The 21,450-nt window shown below is 40.2% G+C and overlaps 1 protein-coding gene across 1 annotated transcript in view; it reads right to left on the bottom strand.

The window, feature by feature from the left end:
• Positions 1 to 21,450, bottom strand: part of LOC126418733 (anaphase-promoting complex subunit 7) — a 153,516-nt gene that overhangs the window by 18,765 nt on the left and 113,301 nt on the right. The window contains exon 9 of the mRNA XM_050085647.1: positions 487 to 632. Coding sequence (XP_049941604.1) covers positions 487 to 632 — 146 coding nt within the window. The remainder of the gene's footprint in view (positions 1 to 486; positions 633 to 21,450) is intronic.

Below are 21,450 nucleotides of genomic sequence, written 5' to 3' on the forward strand. Positions count from 1 at the left end.
TAGTTTCAAAACCCTACTGTTCTGTTTAACTTTCCATGTTTCTCAGCACAAGGATGGAATAATACCCATAAGAATAAAAAGATAATTTCAATAAGAACTCCATGGAAATCAGTGGGTTTCAAACAAGGATTCAGAGAAGCAATCGTGATCTTGGGCTTCATAATGGAAGGAAGATTTGAAACTAATATAATGCAAGTAGAAAATCAATAAACCGAATTTGTGTTAGCAAAAGGGGATGGGGTCAAGTAACTTCTTACAGAGATGAACAGAATAATGTAAGAAAGTTATAAGAGGATAGGAGACAGAGATGAAGAAAAGCCTGAGAAGGCAAGGGGAATCCTATAAAAGAAGAAGTACTGGTACCTGAGACATTCTTTTATTAAAAATGCCATAGTTTCTGTCCTTTTATATTTACAAATTGTATTAACATCCCTTTAAATAAACTGATATATAATTTACTGAGTAATAAAACAGTGATACACTTACTTCAGTGCTATACTATAGTGATCGAGGGCCCGTTCCTCTTCGTGGACTCTCGCCAGAAGATCGCCGAGCATTTGGTGCAGTCTGCAAGTTGGCTGTATCTGCACTTGTCGTTCAAGAAGTGCAATTGCAGCCTCCAGTGTCATTTCCTGCAGCAAAGGTCTCTTGTGAAAACAGACATAGCATATGTGGCTAACATTGTAGATGGGTCTTCACAGAAATATACTACATATAATACATCCCATGCTAACATTTTTGCTTCTAGGAAATAATGGAAACACAAAGAAATGAAACACATATCTAAACAGCTTTGACAACGGAAGAATCTCATTTAAGTGAAATTTTGCTCCTACTTTACAACTTCTTTGAACTTAATAGAGGCTTCTTTACTAAACCATTACAAACCTACAAATAATCAGCATGTACTTATATAAATATGTTTATTAAGGGGAGACGGTGGAAGAAATAATGAAAAATTTACAAATTATTTTTATTTGCTTATTTGATAGTAAATATAATTGAGATTATTATCCCAAATTTTTTCCTTGAAATTCGAAATACAAATGGCATAAAAAAATTAAAACCCTAAGCAGTGTAATGCGCCAAGCCCACTTTTCAATGTACCAAATGGAGGAAAAATGGTATTGCAGAATTTGGCCTGTGAACCTAGAAAATATAGCTTTTGAATGCTGTGATTTTTTTGTAAACATAACAGCAGTGTTGTAATGAAGGATGTGGAGCCATTTTCTGGTTCAATCAGTGTGGTATAGAAGGCTGTGGAGTGTTGTAAACAAGTTTTGTGCTGTTCAATGGAATTCGAGTGGCACTTGATTTATTGTGCCACTCTTTGTGCAAGGTTGAATCTGTTGATCACTTTTTACAATGCCTATGCCTGGTAAAGTATTTAAAAAATATAGTAAGTCCCATATTTCCAATATAAAGTGAAAAACTGACATTGAGGTTAGGGTCGGGCCTGCAGATGCAAACATTAGCTTGTCTCCAAGTGCATCTAAAATAAAACTTGGGACAGGGATTGTGTCAGAAGAAACAAATCATGACAGAAATACAGGTTTCAGAATCTGGAAATGGTGGTAGAAGCACTTAGAAAAGCCTGCAAGTGTTCTGTTTGTGGAGGAAATGCGGATTTGGTTGATGATGGAAAGAGAGAAGGTTTGGTTTGCACATTGCACATTTTGTGTCAAAACTGTGATGCTGACAGACCATTCAAGACATCAAAGGTCAGTAATAGAATCTATGAAGCCAATATGAGATTTATTTTTGGACTAAAATGAATAGGGATTGGAAGAGATGGGTGGAAACCTTTTATGTGGTATTATGAACATGCCTGGTCCTCCCCTACAATATTCTGCAATGAATACTGCTCTCCTCAATGCAGTTGCAGAAGTAAGTGAAGAGAGCATGAAAATGGCAGTCCTTGGGGGCAATTCAAGAAAATTGTGAAGCAACTAATAGCAATGATATAGCAGTTTCCTGTGACAGTTCCTGGATGAAGAGGGGGCATACTTCACTCCATGGAGTTTCAACAATCATTAGTGTAACACTGGAAAAGTATTAGACTTGGAGGTGATGTCTAAATATTGTTCTGCACGTTCCTTGCACAATAAATATATTGATGCAGGTAAAGAAACAGAATGGCAAGAAGCCCATAAAGCTGTTTGTAGCAGAAATTATGCAAGCTCCAGTGGTGAGATGGAAGCTGCAGGTATGAAATTCACTTTCCATAGATCTTTGCAGAAGTATAGAGTAAGATACATACAGTATTTAAGAGATAGAGACTCTAGTGCTTTCAAGAATGTAGTTGAAAGTCAGCCCTATGGAAAAGATTGCACTATTGAGAAACTGGAGTGCTTAGGCCATATTCAGAAGAGGATACATGGACGACTCCGAAGACTTGTTGCAGACAATAAAGGCAAGCTACTAGAGGATGTGAAGCCACTGGGAGGTAAAAACACAGTAACAAAGAAGAGAATTGACAGCCTACAAGTCTATTATGGTGCTGCAATTAGAAGTAGCCTCACAAGCTTGGACAGTATGCGGAAAGCAGTATGGGCCATTTGGTTTCATTACTTTTAGAGCACTGGCTTCACCAGAACTGCTAGAAAACTGTCTGCATGGGAAAACAAAGAACCCAAATGAAAGTTTCAATGCTCTTGTTTGGAAAAGATGTCCAAAGACTGTGTTTGTCTCCAATTTAGTGGTGAAGACTTCTGCTTTGGAAGCTGCAACAGTGTTTAATGACGGGAATGTGGCAAGACTTCACATCCTCAGCAAAATGGCCTTTACACCTGGAGTCTTCACTGAGCATATACTGCAGATCAATAAGCAAAGAATTGTCAAGGTGAAGACTTCAGTCCAGAACATACAAAAAAATTGCACTTGAAATGCAGTGAACAGTTGAAACTAGCCAACAGTGTGGAATTAAAAACTTTGTTTCAATTACATTGACTACCTCAGCGGAAAAGATTAATAAATGCCAAATTTCTTTAACAAACTGACAAAAACAACTTCATTGTTCTGCAAGGGGATTAATGCTTGACTGTAAGAAAGACAGAAATAAAATAAAATCTCCAACTAATAACAAATTTTTGTCTTTCGTAATTATGTGAATGTATTTTAATTCACTTGATAGCTACTGGCCACAGAAATCCATTTTGTTTTCATTTGACGTGAGGCATTAAACGAAGAGGAAGCAGCAAGATCAGTAAATAATGTAAACCCGGGCACGTGGAGACTACCCACTTCCCCATGACAACTCAGACTGCTCTGCGCATCGGCTCTGAACCAGGACAATACTTCATAGCCCCCCCCCCCCCCCCCCTTCCGATGAGCGATTGAGATAGGTCAAAAATTTTTAAAAATCGTCTTTTCAAAAATATGTTCAGTTTGTACCGCACATCTTTCTAAAGAATCTGATACATAAAACATGTGCGTTCGAGGAAATGTAGGACATGTTATTTGATCTTAAGTGTGCCAAAGTGCAGTCCACGCCTCTTCACACAGCATTCTTCTATCGCATGTCACTGTATTTCACTCTGTGGAGTTGAAACGCGTATATTTTGTAATGGGTGCCATCAAACTATATTCAGGACTGTGGAAATTAAAATGCCCAGTGGTGCCTCTCCGGCTCCCAGTCGGCAGGTTTGACATCCTGCCCCCTCTTTTTTTTAAAAAAAAAAAATAATATATATATATATATATATATATATATATATATATATATATATATATATATATATATATATATATATATATATATAAAAACCACCCTCGCAATTAATACTGGATGGCATTTTTTGTAATCGGGAGAACAAGAGCTCTTCAGAAAATAAAATAATATATATATATATATATATATATATATATATATATATATATATATATATATATATAAAAAAAACCACCCTCGCAATTAATACTGGATGGCATTTTTTGTAATCGGGAGAACAAGAGCTCTTCAGAAAATTTGCACTCTTTGTTGCCTGTTAGCTAATAACTTGCTGTTTTGTGTGACATAAAATCAAATATAGAATACATAAAACCAGTTAAGACGAGACAACTAAGATGGTACACATTTCTTCAGTCCTTAGCTCCTATCATTTTTTTCTCTCTAATCTTGCTACAGCTTTACATGGCATACTTTCCTTTCTGCGAAAGAATCTATTACCTCATCAATGTTCGTCAAACGTTTTACTACAAGAAAAATCGAAATGCCGTTGTCTAATACTGAAAAAGCTGTTAATAGAAATAGCACCCAAGACGTGTGGTTTCTCGATCTGATTACGTATATCTATGGATTTCGCTAGTAAATGTAACAATGCTGATCATTTGTAAACCAAATCAACCACATAATCACACAGCGATTGGCATTCATCTGTTCAGCTTTATTCCACCCAGCTCCCATCTCTCTTTGTCTACAGGAAGGTTTATTTCTAGATACGACGAGAATTCCCCTGACAGGAATCGCGTACACTATGTACACGTTCAAAACTCAACTTATGATTCATTCAGAAATCAACTTCTACATCTACATCTACATCTACATCCATACTCCGCAAGCCACCTGACGGTGTGTGGCGGAGGGTACCCTGAGTACCTCTATCGGTTCTCTCTTCTATTCCAGTCTCGTATTGTTCGTGGAAAGAAGGATTGTCGGTATGCCTCGGTGTGGGCTCTAATCTCTCTGATTTGATCCTCATGGTCTCTTTGTGAGATATACGTGGGAGGGAGCAATATACTGCTTGACTCTTCGGTGAAGGTGTGTTCCCGAAACTTCAACAAAAGCCCGTACCAAGCTACTGAGCGTGTCTCCTGCAGAGTCTTCCACTGGAGTTTATCTATCATCTCCGTAACGCTTTCGCGATTACTAAATGATCCCGTAATGAAGTGCGCTGATCTCCGTTGGATCTTCTATATCTCTTCTATCAACCCTATCTGGTACGGATCCCACACTGCTGAGCAGTATTCAAGCAGTGGGCAAACAAGTGTACTGTAACCTACTTCCTTCGTTTTCGGATTGCATTTCCTTAGGATTCTTCCAATGAATCTCAGTCTGGCATCTGCTTTACCGATGATCAATTTTATATGATCATTCCATTTTAAATCATTCCTAATGCGTACTGCCAGATAATTTATGGAATTAACTGCTTCCAGTTGCTGACCTGCTATTTTGTAGATAAATGATAAGGGATCTATCTTTCTATGTATTCGCAGCACATTACACTTGTCTACATTGAGATTCAATTGCCATTCCCTGCACCATGCGTCAATTCGCTGCAGATCCTCCTGCATTTCAGTACAATTTTCCATTATTACAACCTCTCGATACACCACAGCATCATCTGCAAAAAGCCTCAGTGTACTTCCGATGTCATCCACAAGGTCATTTATGTATATTGTGAATAGCAACGGTCCTATGACACTCCCCTGCGGCACACCTGAAATCACTCTTACTTCGGAAGACTTCTCTCCATTGAGAATGACATGCTGCGTTCTGTAACTTGGTTGCGTTCAAAATCATGTGAATAATCGATAGAGCAACGTGCGTTGGATGCTAGGCGCTTTGTGAAACAAAGTTTTTTTCTTCAAGAATATGAATATGCGCCCCTGTCCGAAATTGCCAGCCGGGTCAGATACCTCGGTTTGCCCCCCCTCCCTCCACCTCCTAGCTAGATCCTGCGCATGCGCGATTGTGGCAGCTTGGGCATGCCAGTAATATTTTTCCTGGTAGCATCTATGTGTTTACTGTGAGTGCTTACACAGCCAACAGCCACATTGCTGCAGCCAGAAGCAGGAGAAAATACACAACTCAACTGTGCATGCACATGAGCCTGATTGTAACTGCTATAATGCATGTAATGTAAACAGTTGTGACATCACGTTCATCGGAGGCAATTTGTTGTTACGAAGCATTGCACAGTCTTCGTAAAGCCATTGACACACATGCTGCTGCTGGCAGACGCCTGTATGAGTACTGTGTTTCATTGCTGTATATGGCGCATTTCCTTTGCAATTTAAGTTTTATTTTTGTTTTTTCCTCTCATTCATCTTTTATTGCTGCAGTATTATTCTGCAGTAGCGGGATACAGTAATATCCTTTGTTAGAGCATCGGTTGTTACCAGACAAAATTACGAAAATTTAACTGAAAACTAAAACAATAAAAGATTTTCGGAATTCTAAAAAGTTCCTGGGTTTTTCCTGGTTTTCTCCCGGATGAAAAAATTCCCGGGTTTTTACCTATTCTCCCGGATCGTATACACCTGATAAAAAGCTGTGCATCCATTGCAGCAGTGTTGGTATATGGCACGGCTGCTTCCATAGGTGGTCATGTCTGTGACAGGACTGGGGTAGGAAGTGCTGGGTGTGTGGATTGGGCAAGTATTGCACCTGGGTGTTGTACAGGGTAATGATCCCAGTGGCAAGGGGCTGGTAGTGGGAGTGGGACAGGGATGGACTAGGATGTTGCACAGACTGGGTGAGCAATGGAATACCACTTCACAAGTGATGGGATGGATCTTGGGTAGAATTTCCCTCATTTCAGGGTATGATGACAGATAATCGAAGCCCTTGTGAAGGATACTGTTTGGGTGTTTCAGTCCTGGGTCATACTGGGTGATGAGAGGGGTGCTCCTTTGTGGCTGGAGGTGGTGGAAGGATTAGGGGTGTGTGAGGATGTATCCTGGGAAATCTTTTCACGGGCTAGGTTTGGGGATAGTGTCTGTCTGTGAAGGCCCTTGTGAGACCATCATCATACTGGACAAATGAGTTTTCATCATTGCAACCATGCCGTCCATCCACAGGTGGCCAGGCTGTATGCTAGGCATTTTTTGGTGTGGAAGAGATGGCAGCTCTCAAAATGGAGGTACTGTTAGTGGCTAGTAGATTTAATATGGGCGGAAGTGTGGCAGACGTGAGAGAAAGTGATGAGATTGCAGGGGAATGAGAATAGGATGTCTTGGCCCTGTGTTCAGATCGTGAAAATATCGTCAGTGAACGTGAATTACATACGTGATTTGCGATTTTAGGAGCTCAGGAATGTTTCCTCTAGATGTCCCATACAAATGCTAGTGTAGGAGGATGCCATGCAGTGCCTATGGTCATGCTGCGGATTTGTTTACATATCTTCCTCTTAAAGGAGTAATTATGCAACAGGATATAGTTGCTAAAGTGCATGAAAAATGAGGCAATGTGTTTGGATTCTGAAGGACATTGGGAGAGGTAGTGTTCAACAGTGGCAAGGTCATGTGCATGAGGGATGTTCATGTCTATGGATGTGGCATCAGCTGTGGTGAGTAGGGATCCAGGAGGTGCAGAGCAGGTAATGGTGGAGAGACAGTTAAGGATGTGGTTAGTATTTTTGATGCAAGAGGATAGTTTTCAGACGACTGGTTGGCTGCGTTGGTCATTGAGAGCAGAACATTTTTCATAGGAGCGCAATAACCAGCTACAATGGGTGTCCAGAATTGTTGGTTTTATTGATTTTGGGAGCATGTAGAAGGTGCATGTGCAGTGTGCATTTGGGGTGAGGAGGGAGATGGACTGAGGTGGGTGTGGGGGAGGTTGAGACTAAGGATTTCAGTAGGGTTTGGAGGTTTTGTTAGATTTCTGGGATGGGATCACTATGGCACAGCTTGTGGGTGAGGAGTCAGACAGTTGGTGGAAGCCATGTGACAGGTAGTCACTGTGATTCATCACAACAGTGTAGGAGCCTTTGTCCGCAGGAGGATGATTAGGTCAGGATCTGTTTTGAGGTTTCTTCTGCTGAAATCTTAGTTTTCTTCGGAAGGGACCTGGGGAAGGATGTAGCTGCCAAGTTGTGGATAAGGAATTAATGGTAGTTGGCAGGGGGGACGTGGTTAGGTGGGAGGAGAAGGTCAAGTAGGAGGGTAGTACCAACTGAGTGAGGCAAGGTTGACTGCAGTAATTTGGTTGGCTTTGGTTGGAGGGATTGGTGACAAAGAAGGGTTATCACTGTAGGACATAGAAGAGGGAATATGTCTTTGACAAGTTCAATCTGGTATGAGGCTAAAGTGAGGGCTTTGGATGGGTCTGATACTTCTGAGGGATTGAGGCTTTTGGTGGAAAGGTTAGCGACATTCGTTTTGGTTTGAATTTCACAGAGCTTTGGGAGGAAGTTCTGGGGGACACGGCAAATTGAAAAAAATCAGCTAGACATGGCCTGGGTATTATGAGGAGTTGACGAGGAAGTTCATCGTGGGTAGGATAGGTGTTGATGGGTAGTGCTCCAAGGCAGGCTGGACAATTTATAGATGCAGTGTCTGCAATGCTCTTCCAGGTGTTCGAGGGGAAGGGTTTCAATTCTGGAGTTGTGGTGTATGTAGTTAGGATTGCACAGTATAGTATCTTATAGAAGGAGCAGAGGTGGTTCTGTGATGCCTGTGTCGTGGGTATATGTTTCTGCAGTACTAAGCTTGTGAGGGTCAGGGAGCGACAGAATCTGCTGCAATCACTTCCCAGATTTTTATATTGGTATGACAACCAACATGCTGTCCACCTGAATGAACACTGCTGAACTGTGGTCAAGAACAAAGTTGAGCACCCAGTGGCACAACATCGAGCTAAGCACAAAATGGTGGATTTCAATGGGAGCTTTACAACCTGGGCTATCTGGAACCTCCCCTCTACAACCAGTTTTTCTTAACTATGCACATGGGAGTTATCCTTGCAACACATCTTTCACTCCCATGAACCTCGTGGACTCTATCCTCATTAATCTACTGTCTCCACACCCTCCACCCAACAGTTTCCTGTTCCTCTGTCCCATCACCCCTCCACCCAATTCAAGTCACTATCATCACTGTTCCCCTCACATTCCTAGCCAGCAAACCAGCTGCCTCTCTCCAAGTGACCCGTTACTCATCTCAAACCCCTATTCCTGCCTCGCGGTTCTCTTTTCTATAACTATGTCACCCAAAACAACTAACCCCACTCAACTGTAGCTCAAGAAAGGATTAGTTTCTGAAATCTAACAAGCTTTCCTTATCTTTTGTGTGTGCCTGTTGACAACTCAATGCTTCCACTATTTAGTGAGTGGGCTCTTTCATTCCTAAATTATTTAACTTTAAGTATCTTAAAAATTAAGAATTTTGCTTTTAGATTTGTTTGTACTAAACTATTTCATGAGTACACCATGAAGCAATCACAAGACTTGATTGAAGTTTATAACATATATTTGAAGACACAAAAGAAACAAATGTTCAAGGTTATAGAAAAATATTAGAAGTTCTCAATCAGAATTTCATGGCATTATTAGATGCTATGATAAGAACCACTACATACACTCCTGGAAATTGAAATAAGAACACCGTGAATTCATTGTCCCAGGAAGGGGAAACTTTATTGACACATTCCTGGGGTCAGATACATCACATGATCACACTGACAGAACCACAGGCACATAGACACAGGCAACAGAGCATGCACAATGTCGGCACTAGTACAGTGTATATCCACCTTTCGCAGCAATGCAGGCTGCTATTCTCCCATGGAGACGATCGTAGAGATGCTGGATGTAGTCCTGTGGAACGGCTCTCCATGCCATTTCCACCTGGCGCCTCAGTTGGACCAGCGTTCGTGCTGGACGTGCAGACCGCGTGAGACGACGCTTCATCCAGCCCCAAACATGCTCAATGGGGGACAGATCCGGAGATCTCGCTGGCCAGGGTAGTTGACTTACACCTTCTAGAGCACGTTGGGTGGCACGGGATACATGCGGACGTGCATTGTCCTGTTGGAACAGCAAGTTCCCTTGCCGGTCTAGGAATGGTAGAACGATGGGTTCGATGACGGTTTGGATGTACCGTGCACTATTCAGTGTCCCCTCGACGATCACCAGTGGTGTACAGCCAGGGTAGGTGATCGCTCCCCACACCATGATGCCGGGTATTGGCCCTGTGTGCCTCGGTCGTATGCAGTCCTGATCGTGGCGCTCACCTGCACGGCGCCAAACACGCATACGACCATCATTGGCACCAAGGCAGAAGCGACTCTCATCGCTGAAGACGACACGTCTCCATTCGTCCCTCCATTCACGCCTGTCGCGACACCTCTGGAGGCGGGCTGCACGATGTTGGGGCGTGAGCGGAAGACGGCCTAACGGTGTGCAGGACCGTAGTCCAGCTTCATGGAGACGGTTGCGAATGGTCCTCGCCGATACCCCAGGAGCAACAGTGTCCCTAATTTGCTGGGAAGTGGCGGTGCGGTCCCCTACGGCACTGCGTAGGATCCTACGGTCTTGGCGTGCATCCGTGCGTCACTGCGGTCCGGTCCCAGGTCGACGGGCACGTGCACCTTCCGCCGACCACTGGCGACAACATCGATTTACTGTGGAGACCTCACGCCCCACGTGTTGAGCAATTCGGCGGTACGTCCGCCCGGCCTCCCGCATGCCCACTATACGCCCTCGCTCAAAGTCCGTCAACTGCACATACGGTTCACGTCCACGCTGTCGCGGCATGCTACCAGTGTTAAAGACTGCGATGGAGCTCCGTATGCCACGGCAAACTGGCTGACACTGACGGCGGCGGTGCACAAATGCTGCGCAACTAGCGCCATTCGACGGCCAACACCGCGGTTCCTGGTGTGTCCGCTGTGCCGTGCGTGTGATCATTGCTTGTACAGCCCTCTCGCAGTGTCCGGAGCAAGTATGGTGGGTCTGACACACCGGTGTCAATGTGTTCTTTTTTCCATTTCCAGGAGTGTATTATGGCAACATATTAAATATAAAGTGGAAGTGCCTCGAGGAGTGGCACTGCAGATAGCAACTGCACCATTGGACATGTGGTCTTATTTTAAAATTTAACTTTTTTTATGGTGGTTGAAATGAACTGAAGGAAAAAAAATCTGCAAAGATATCTACTACATGAACAGAACATACAACAGACTTAATCAAGATCTAGAGTAGAAAGGAGATGTGGAAGAAATGGAGGAGGATTGGTAAAATATAACAACTGCAGTTAAGAGAGCTGCTGAAGAAGCCTTAGGAAAAAGAGAAAAAGATAAGAAGGAAAAAAGGTTTAAAAATTTGGACAACAGAATTGGATAAATTTAGAAGGAAAAAAGCAAAATGCTTGCTCATCTTAAGTATCTCACTGAAACAACAGAGGAGAATCATCAAATTTACAAACAAGAGAGAAATGCTGAAAACTGAGAAGTAATACAAGCTCATCAAGAATCTTGGGATAGATTTATATGTTAATAGAAGATTATAATCACAGAAAGCAGATGATAGCTTAGAAAACAATGAAAATGCTAAATTAAACAAGAAAAGAAGTTGCTCAAATAAATAACATTCAACAAGCAAAATAGATAGAACATTACGAGAACTTATCGTATAAAGCAATGTGCTCCACAGCGAGTGTAGATGATTACATGATGTAATTGAAGTAGGATGTGTAGATGATTTATGTACGGGTTAGTTAAAAGGGACAGAAAAGCTACTGGTATGAATGGTATAAACACTGAACTGTTAAAAAATGCAGACACTCGACTACAAAACAGATTACTACACTCGGCTGGAGAAAGGGAGCTATTCCAGAAGCACGATCACAAGCAAAGGTGATGTCACTCTTTAAAAAAGTAGAGCATAGGAGCTGCAAGAACTGTAGAGGAATCAACTTGATTGAAACTACATATAAAGTTTATCCAAGAATAGTGAACACGAGATTGAAGGTCATAGCCGAAACAACAAATGAAATGATCATATGGCGATGGTGGCTGGGAGCACATAACAAGGGAAGTTCAGCTGTTGAGTTGCAAGTCTTTTCAGTTGATGTCACACTCGGCAATGTGCATGTCGATGATGCTAAGGATGAGGACAACATAGCACCCAGTTTCCGAGTGGAGAAAATCTCGGACATGGCTGAGAATCCAACCAGGGCCTGCTGGATGGCAGTCAGAAGCGCTGACCATGCAGCTAAGGGGCAACCAAGTCGACAACAGATGTAGCATTCATAACAAAACAAACAATCAAAGAAAAGAGTGTAGAATAGGGAAACCCATTTAGATTTCATTGATTTTTTTTTAATGAATTCAATAATGTTAACAGAAAGAAACTGTGGGGAATTATGAGGAAAAGATGATATCCACAACATCTAATAAACATTTTAAAAAGTCTGTACAAACGTACAACTGTAATTTCAGATATAAAAGGCACACCAAAACAGACAACAGATACAAAGGAGTAAGATAAGGGTGCAGCATTTCACCCACAAATTTTAACATTTATTTAGATGACACAATCCGGAAATGAAATTAGAATTTTAATGGGGGAATTAAGATTAATGGTAATTCCCAATTGTATATTATATGCAGACGACACCACACTGCTGCCAAATAATGGAGATGACCTACAAAGGGGAATACATATATTAGGTAAGGTTCGTGAAGGTTTTCACAATTTCAGAAAGGATGACAAAGTCAATAGCTTTCAAAGGGAAATATCCTATGTAGACAAAAACTGTGATCAACAACAGAGCAACAGAACAGGTCAAACATTTTAACTATTTGCACTGTAATGTCGCATACCAGCATAACGAAGACACAGAGAAGATACTAACAAAGTTTGGTAATATATGTGGAACAATAAACCAATGTCTAAAAATTAAAATGAGGAAAGAAAAAAGACTGAAATTTTATAAGCCATTGGCAGTTCCAATGGTTGCTTATGGAAGTGAATTGTCGGTTATAAGGAAACATCAAGAAAATTGCATACAAGCAACAGAAATGAGGTTTCTAAAACCAGTAAAGGGATGCACAAGAGCTGACAAATTTTGAAATTCATAAATTAGGGAAGTTCTGAATAAACATCTTCAATAAAATACAAGAAAATAGGAGAGACCAAAATGAACATCTCTAAAGAATGTGTGGAGAAATATTACCTCTACAGATAAGAATGTTTAAGCCAGTTGGAGGAGGAGGCAAGGAAGACCAAGGAAGTGATGGGTAATATAACAGGCAAATCATCATCATCATCATCATCATCATCATCATCATCATCATCATTATTTAAGACTGATTATGCCTTCCAGCGTTCAGTCTGGAGCATAGTCCCCCTTATAAAATTCCTCCATGATCCCCTATTCAGTGCTAACTTTGGTGCCTCTTCTGATGTTAAGCCTATTACTTCAAAATCATTCTTAACGAAATCCAGGTACCTCCTCCTGGGTTTGCCCCGACTCCTCCTACCCTCTACTGCTGAACCCATGAGTCTCTTGGGTAACCTTGCTTCTCCCATGCGTGTAACATGACCCCACCATCTAAGCCTGTTCGCCCTGACTGCTACACCTATAGAGTTCAAAACAAAACAAAACAAAAAAAATGTCTAATGCTTTAGGTGAAGAAGAAGGTGAAGAAGAAGAAGAAGAAGAAGAAGAAGAAGAAGAAGATGATGATGATGGTGAAATGAGGTAGAGGCACAGCAGTCCAGCTGTGCCAAGTAGACAGCTGTTTCAGCTGCAAGTCCTGGGTTTGAGCTTTGCTGCCAACCTACCTCCCGTCACTTTCAAGAGTCTAATATCTTGGTGGTTTACTTTCACCGAACCAACAGCCCATGGTACACTTACGTAGGAAACTCTTGTGTCTTGTTCTCCATATACTGAATTTTGTTCAAGAGCAGAACTCCACCCTAGCACAATGACATGTCTCCACCCTCCACCACCACCACCACCACCACCACCACCACACACATACACACATACACACACACACACACACACACACACACACACACACACACACACACACACACACACACACACACCTCTTTACATATCTAACCATATCCTTTCCCAGATGCCTCATTTCAAAACACTGAAATCTTAATCTTTTCCTTTCCTAAGTAAGGGTGATGTGTTGTGACGTATCCTATCTCTGAACACGTCCTGATTGACCGATAATGGAAAGCGTGAATGAGATATCTCCAAATAATCTGTTTAACTCAAATCCATTACTCAACATACTCATCTTCCTGAAATCATTTTTCTCACTACCACAATTTAATTCATTCATTTATACACAGATCATGAAAGGCAACCTTCAGGGATGTGGAACGAGTCAAGGCAAAAATAACAAATGTTGGCTACTGCTGGGAAGTATACTAACAACAAATTCTGACTAGCCCAAATCTATCTGACAGCCACACACTGAATCTTTAGATTATTTCATACTGGAATGTTAGGAGAAAAAAAAGCTTCTATGAAGGAAAAGAAAAGCCCCTGCTATTCCTACTTTATTGCTCATTTGCTGTTTTTATCTGAAAGCATTTATGTAACTTTACACAGACCGCTGTCAGCTGTCTATGTAATGGCTGTCACTGTTTCGAACTTTTGACCAAGGTTGACGTCCAAAGGTCAAATATGGCAGTGGTTTGATGCCGATTTGGGCAGCCATATTGTGATATTCTGTGGGCCCCATGGTTACACTCCAACGCTGCATTACTGCCAAGGGTTCTATGACAATTTTGGCTAATCAAATCCATCTCACAGCATAATGTTTGTTACCTACTGGTGCTGCCATGTTCCCAGATGACAAGGCTCCTATTAACACAGCTCACATCGTCCCAAACTAGTTTTGTGAGTACGAAGATGAACTGTCGCATCTTCCCTGACTACATCACCAGATATTATTGAGCCTTTGTGGTCTACTTTGAAAAGAAGGATGCGTGACTGTTACCCTTCTCCATGACTGTTACCCAAGATTGCCACTATTTTGCAGGAAGAATGGTATAAGATTTTCTTGAAAACCATGCAGTACCTGTGTTTATCCACTCAGAGTGACAGGAAACTTTTGAATACCAACAATTTTCCAACACCACATCAGGTATAGTAATGAGTTACATTTTGGTGTTTCCATATTTTTGCTCACTCCTGGTATCTAATACAAATATCAGAGTTATGCAGAAATTACATTCCTGAGTCCATGTCTTATGTGTAGGAGAAGTGGCTGTTGAGACATTAGTATATTTTTTAAAACAATATTAGGGTATTTTCAGTTTCCTGCTTGATATCAACGGGCAGCCTGTTACTGAACAAAATACGAAACTACATTCTGAAACCTAGAGATGGACAACAATCTATATGGAAATTATTGCTTCTTTTAGTGCTGTGGTTCTGAACTGCTGAGTTCATTTTAAATACACTCTTGCTGTTAACTGGAAGTAAGATGTGCTCAATTTCATTGACTGCCTCATAGCCTTCATAACTTAGTAAAAGATCAGGTCGAGAACCCGAGAGAATTCTGGTCCTATGTCAAACTGATAAGTGGGCTTATGGCTTTCACCTAGTCACTTGTTGAGCACTCTAGTATTGCAGTTGAAGATACCAAAACAAAAGTCTAAGTTTTAAATTCTGCCTTCAGGAAATCATTCATGCAGGAGAACCACACAAACATACTGTCATTTGACCGCTGAACATGTGATGTTCGCCTGCTTTTTCCTTGTCGACTGTACTCAATGTTGACGTCCTGCATTGCTACACTGTCTGAAAAATGGGGAGTGGAAGTTCAACACTGGCTACTTTAAATGATGTAGCTGACAGGTGCACATTTGTGATTCACATTCTTTACTTTCACTGTTCACAACCTCCCAATAACACACAGTTTTATGGCCAGTGCACTATTGTTTAACTTTTGACAAGTCTCATTAATAGGTTGCAAGCAAACATCAATATACTGCTACAATAGTTTACCGTTTAAAATCTATGAGCAATACACCTTTCCACACAGTTCGCAGTCTTTCAAATTTAAAAGGCACTGTCATTGAAACTTCCTGGCAGATTAAAACTGTGTGCCGAACCGAGGCTCGAACTTGAGACCCTTGCCTTTCACGGGAAAGTGCTCTACCAACTGAGCTAGCCAAGCACAACTCACACCCCATCCTCACAGCTTTACTTCTGCCAGTACATTGTCTCCTACTTTCCAAACTTTACAGAAGCTCAGTGAACCTATTTCTTTGGGCATATTTCCAACAGTGCGCAATACCAAAAGAAGACCCATAAAGTGAATCCTCGTGGATAACATTGCAGAGATGGTTGTCAATAGAGAAGGATTTGGTTGAGAACAGTTTTTCTGCAGAGGCTTCCAAAAACAAGGTAAAGTATATGTTTGTTTATTCTACAAATTTTTAAATATTTTAGTGACTATAACATGTAGAGAATATGATGATATTCTTTTACGTTCTAATGTGATTGAAAAGCCCTTTCCAGTACTGGTCTACAATTTTTTTGAAGATTCACCAGCAAAAAGTGATAAATCATTACTTACTAATGATGGGTAGCTTATGCATTTCTTTGGTTTAAGCTTAATAATGGGTGTGATCAAACAGCCTAGAATTTTAATGTATGGGCTGAAATTGTTTAATTTCCCAGTAATATCCAGCATAAGATTTTGTATCAGATTTCTTTCCTTAAGAAATAATTTTCACCTTGCAAATACTAACATACAGAATGGAGAAGTACAAATAAGCAAGTTGCAGAAAGTTCAATTAACTATCAACATTGTCAGAAATGTGTGTCTCAGTCAGCCAAGAAATTACAAATCCTATTCCATCGTTCAGGCAATTCCTTTTTCTGGAAAGAGTCATTTAAGCCCCTTTGTCAAAAATTAGCCTAGGACTGTAATATGAATATTTTTTTGATTATGTCAACTCTGAATATTATCATAGACTTTAAAATATACCTTGGTGCTTCAACAAATCTGGATGATACAGAGCTGGAATTTGTTCTTTCCACATACTTTGGCTATGAAGACCATTCTTCCTGGAAGCTGATGTATTTTGATAGGTATTTCACTGCAATGAGAAATTAGTTGACCTGGGATACCATGGAAGAGGAACAATTATGACAAACAGGACAGGGAGGGTAAACTGTCATGATATTTTAAAATTAAAAAGAGGAGAATCAGTACAGACTGTTCAAAGTGATGACGTGAAAGTTTTAGTAGAATGGAACAATAGTAGTCCGGTTGTATGGTCATCTGTGTACTCTAGAATTCACCCAGAACACAAGGTGGAACACCAGTAAAAAATAAATAAATAAAAACTGAGCAACCATGTCCCTCTGTTGTACAGAGATAAAACCAGTCAACAGGTGTGGTGGACACTGGTAATTAAGAAATGGAGTGTTACTGCACTTTGTTTGGGACAAGAAATGTTGTCGTACACATCTTCAACTTTGAATACAGAATACCTGTAAAATGAAATGAAATTCCATGGAAAGGTATCAAGAACTTCATGAAATTTTGATTGGAAATAGCTAAAACTTTAAAAAACCCAAGATGAATGAAGCTAAGGATGAAACTGAGCATGAAGCAAGTAAAATACCCAAATACTGCATCATCCTGTCCCTATTCCTGGCAATGACAAAAGATTATATGTGATCATTACTGTCATCATCACTCACTACTCAAACAATTAACTTCTTCATGAATGTATACATTAACATAATGTAACAGCAGAACCAAAAACCATTGCAAAAAGTGCACATACATTTATGTCTCTATGAACAAAAACTGTTTCAAGCAGTTTCACACACAGAAGTAACATGCTCCAGACTGTTAGATTATCACCAGCATTTTTTTTATTATTGCTTTCCACCGACTGTAATTATTTAAATGTATATCTAATACATACATAAGTGGATAAAAAGTGCGATATGTATATTACATTTGCACGAGATAATTATGTGGCTCATCTGTCAATCACAGCCTACATATTTATGAAATATATTACATATATTCTGTAAATAGATCCTTGCCTGCATGAGTGTAAGGGCTGTAAACTTAAGAGAAAAAGATTTTTCTGCTACTGTTCCTGAGCTAATTGTAGACTATAAATCAATTTAAAACTAGAAACAACATTCTAAAAAGGATAGACTGCTACTCAAAATATAATGGAGATGCTGAGTCACAGACAAGCACAACAAAAAGACTGCTACACAAGAAAGCTTTTGGCCAAAAGGCCTTCTTCTGAATTAGGCGACATACAAACTCATTCACACAAATGCAACTCACACACACGACCGTGTGTGTGTGTGTGTGTGTGTGTGTGTGTGTGTGTGTGTGTGTGTGTGTGTGCCAAAGCTTACTTTTTCAGCGGTCTTTTTGTTACTCCTGTCTGCAACTCAACATCTCCACTATATGGTGAGCAGCAATTTATCCTTTTCATAATATTGTCACTATTCCATTGTTCAATTTTAGTTCATGAAACTAAAATTAAAAAATTTAAATATCTAAAAGAAATCATGTAAAATCTAAGTGAGGAAGCAAGTGCATAAGTATAACCAACAAATGTAATATATATGAATTTCCTCCTGGCAATTAAGTTACAGTGCATTAGAAAGGATTGGTGCTTGGAACAGATGATGTAATCTTTTTCTAATGATGAAGACATTTCATCAAGTTCACCTGTCCCAAAGAAGAAAGTTGAAAGACATACTCTTTTTAACAAAGACAGGTTAGCAAACACAGATTTTCCCAACATGATTGATGAAAGAAAAGACTTCACTGCAAAGTGTGCACTACCCACGACATTTTTATAAAATTTGAAGGAAAAACAGATGTTTTGAATCATCAGAGGACACAAAAAACACATTTTGACACAACAACAGTGTCATGAAAATACAACAATTATGACTTTCTGTGCCTGAAGATGATGCCATAATATGTGCTGAAGTTAATATCTGTTTGTCATAATATAAAACACAGCTTTACCTACAAGTCACTGAATTGCCAATGGAAATTGCATCATTCTTTGTTTCCAGACAGTAATATTGCATCTAAAATTTCATGTGGAAGAACTAAGACAAAAGCTATCTCAGAAAATATAGTCAAAATGTAGACATAGGTAACCTTCATAAAGACTTTTATTTTTCTGTGTTCTCAGATGCTTCAAACCAAAGAAATATAAAATCATATGTGATTCAGTACTTTGACGTTATTTGCAGGATACATTACAGATTTTTATGAAGACTCCACAGAAACAGACACAGAAAGAACATTACAGAGTCTAATGCTTTCAAATCAAATGAATCAAGTAAGTGCATACAGTGCTGGCAGTGTACCAGTGAATTATGGTAAAAATAATTTGGTTTTTGTTTTACTGAAAAATGAAACTCCATCCACTCTGAGAGCTAACTGCAGCTGCCATGTCATAAATAATACTATGGTCTTAGAACATTTCATTATGATGTAGAAATCGTGGAGATAGAGTTTAAGGAAATATTATTACACATCCATTCAAGATGGCTCTCTCTACTTCCTGCAAATGAGAGAATCGTATACTACTGACCTTTCATCAAGTCATATTTTATTTCAAAGGGTGAGGAGGGTTGATCAAGATTGATTAGGCAACTTATGACATTGAATGGAAAGCATACACTGAGGTGACAAGTCATGGGATACCTCCTGATATTGTGTTGGACCTCATTTTGCTCAGCATACTGCAGCAACTGGACATGGCATGGACTCAACAAGTCGATGGAAATCTACTGTAGAAATATTCAGCCATGCTGTCTTTATAGCCATCCATAACTGAGAAAGTATTGCCAGCGCAGGATTTTGTGCATGATCTGATCACTCTGTTATACCCCATAAACGTTCAATAAGATTAATGTCTGATGATCTGGGTGACCAAATCATTCAGTTAAATTGTCCAGAATGTTCTTCATACCAATTGTGAACATTTATGGCCTGGTGACATGGTGCATCTTCATCCATACAAATTCCATCATTGTTTGGGAACATGAAGTCCATGAATGACTGCAAATGGTCTCCAAGTAGCTGAACATAACCATTTCCAGTCAATGATCAGTTCAGTTGGACCAGAGTAACCAGTCTGTCTCGTGCAAACACAGCCCACATTATTATGGAGCCACAACTATCTTGCACAGTGTCTTGTTGACATCTAGAGTCCATAGCTTCGTGGGGTCTGTGCTACGTTTGAACCCTCCCATCTGCTCTTACCAAATGAAATCAGGATTATCTGACCAGGTCATGGTTTTCCAGTTTTCTAGGATTCAACCGATCTAATCGCAAGCCCAGGAGATGTGCTGCAGGCACTTGTGTCAGTCATCTGCTTCCATAGCCCATAAATGTCAAATTTTGCCACACTGTCCTATGGATGCATTCTTCATATGTCCCATACTGATTTTGATGGTAACTTCACGCAGTGTTGTCAATGTATTAGCACTAACAACTCAACGCAAAAGCCACTGCTCTCGTTCGTTAAAGTGTGGGATTAGAACAAGATGATTTTCATCTGGAATAGCAGTATGTTTTAAAGGTTATCAACAAATTGGATCTCACACTGAATGAAGACAGGTTATACAATGAATTCTATGATTTCTGGACTGCATATGCTCGACTTGATAAAAGTAAAGCAGAAGACCAGGTTTGGACGGATTTCTTTAAAAGCAGCAAACCACAATAGACAGTTCCCATTCCCAATGGTGTAGTCTTGTATCATACACATTTTCAGTTACTACAAGTAACTCATTTGCTGAAGGAATCTTCAGTGTGATGATGAACTTGTGGTCAGAGAAAAGAAATCTGATCATCATAGCCTTAGTGAAATGAGAAGTTCAAATAAAAGTGAACTATTTTGAAAGTTGTGGTGGTGGTTGTTGTGGTCTTCAGTCCTGAGACTGGTTTGATGCAGCTCTCCATGCTACTCTATCCTGTGCAAGCTTCTTCATCTCCCAGTACCTACTGCAACCTACATCCTTCTGAATCTACTTGGTGTATTCATCTCTTGGTCTCCCTCTACGATTTTTACCCCACACACTGCTCTCCGATGCTAAATTGGTGATCCCTTGATGCCTCAGAACATGTCCTACCAACCGATCCCTTCTTCTAGTCAAGTTGTGCCACAAGCTCCTCTTCTCCCCAACTCTATTCAACACCTCCTCATTAGTTACGTGTTCTACCCATCTAATCTTCAGCATTCTTCTGTAGCACCACATTTCGAAAGCTTATATTTTCTTCTTGTCAAAACTATTTATCGTCCATGTTTCACTTCCATACATGGCTACACTCCATACAAATACTTTCAGAAACGACTCCCTGACATTTAGATCTGTACTCGATGTTAACAAATTTTTCTTCTTCAGAAACGCTTCCTTGCCATTGCCAGTCTACATTTTATATCCTCGCTACTTCGACCATCATCAATTATTTTGCTCCCCGAATAGCAAAACTCCTTTTCTACTTTAAGTGTCTCATTTCCTAATCTAATTCCCTCAGCATCACCCGACTTAATTCGACTACATTCCATTATCCTCGTTTTGCTTTTGTTGATGTTCATCTTATATCCTCCTTTCAAGACACTGTCCATTCCATTCAACTGCTCTTCCAAGTCCTTTGCTGTCTCTGACAGAATTACAATGTCATCGGCGAACCTCAAAGTTTTTATTTCTTCTCCATGGATTTTAATACCTACT

This window comes from Schistocerca serialis, chromosome 9, assembly GCF_023864345.2.
Source record: "Schistocerca serialis cubense isolate TAMUIC-IGC-003099 chromosome 9, iqSchSeri2.2, whole genome shotgun sequence".
Lineage (NCBI taxonomy): Eukaryota > Metazoa > Arthropoda > Insecta > Orthoptera > Acrididae > Schistocerca > Schistocerca serialis.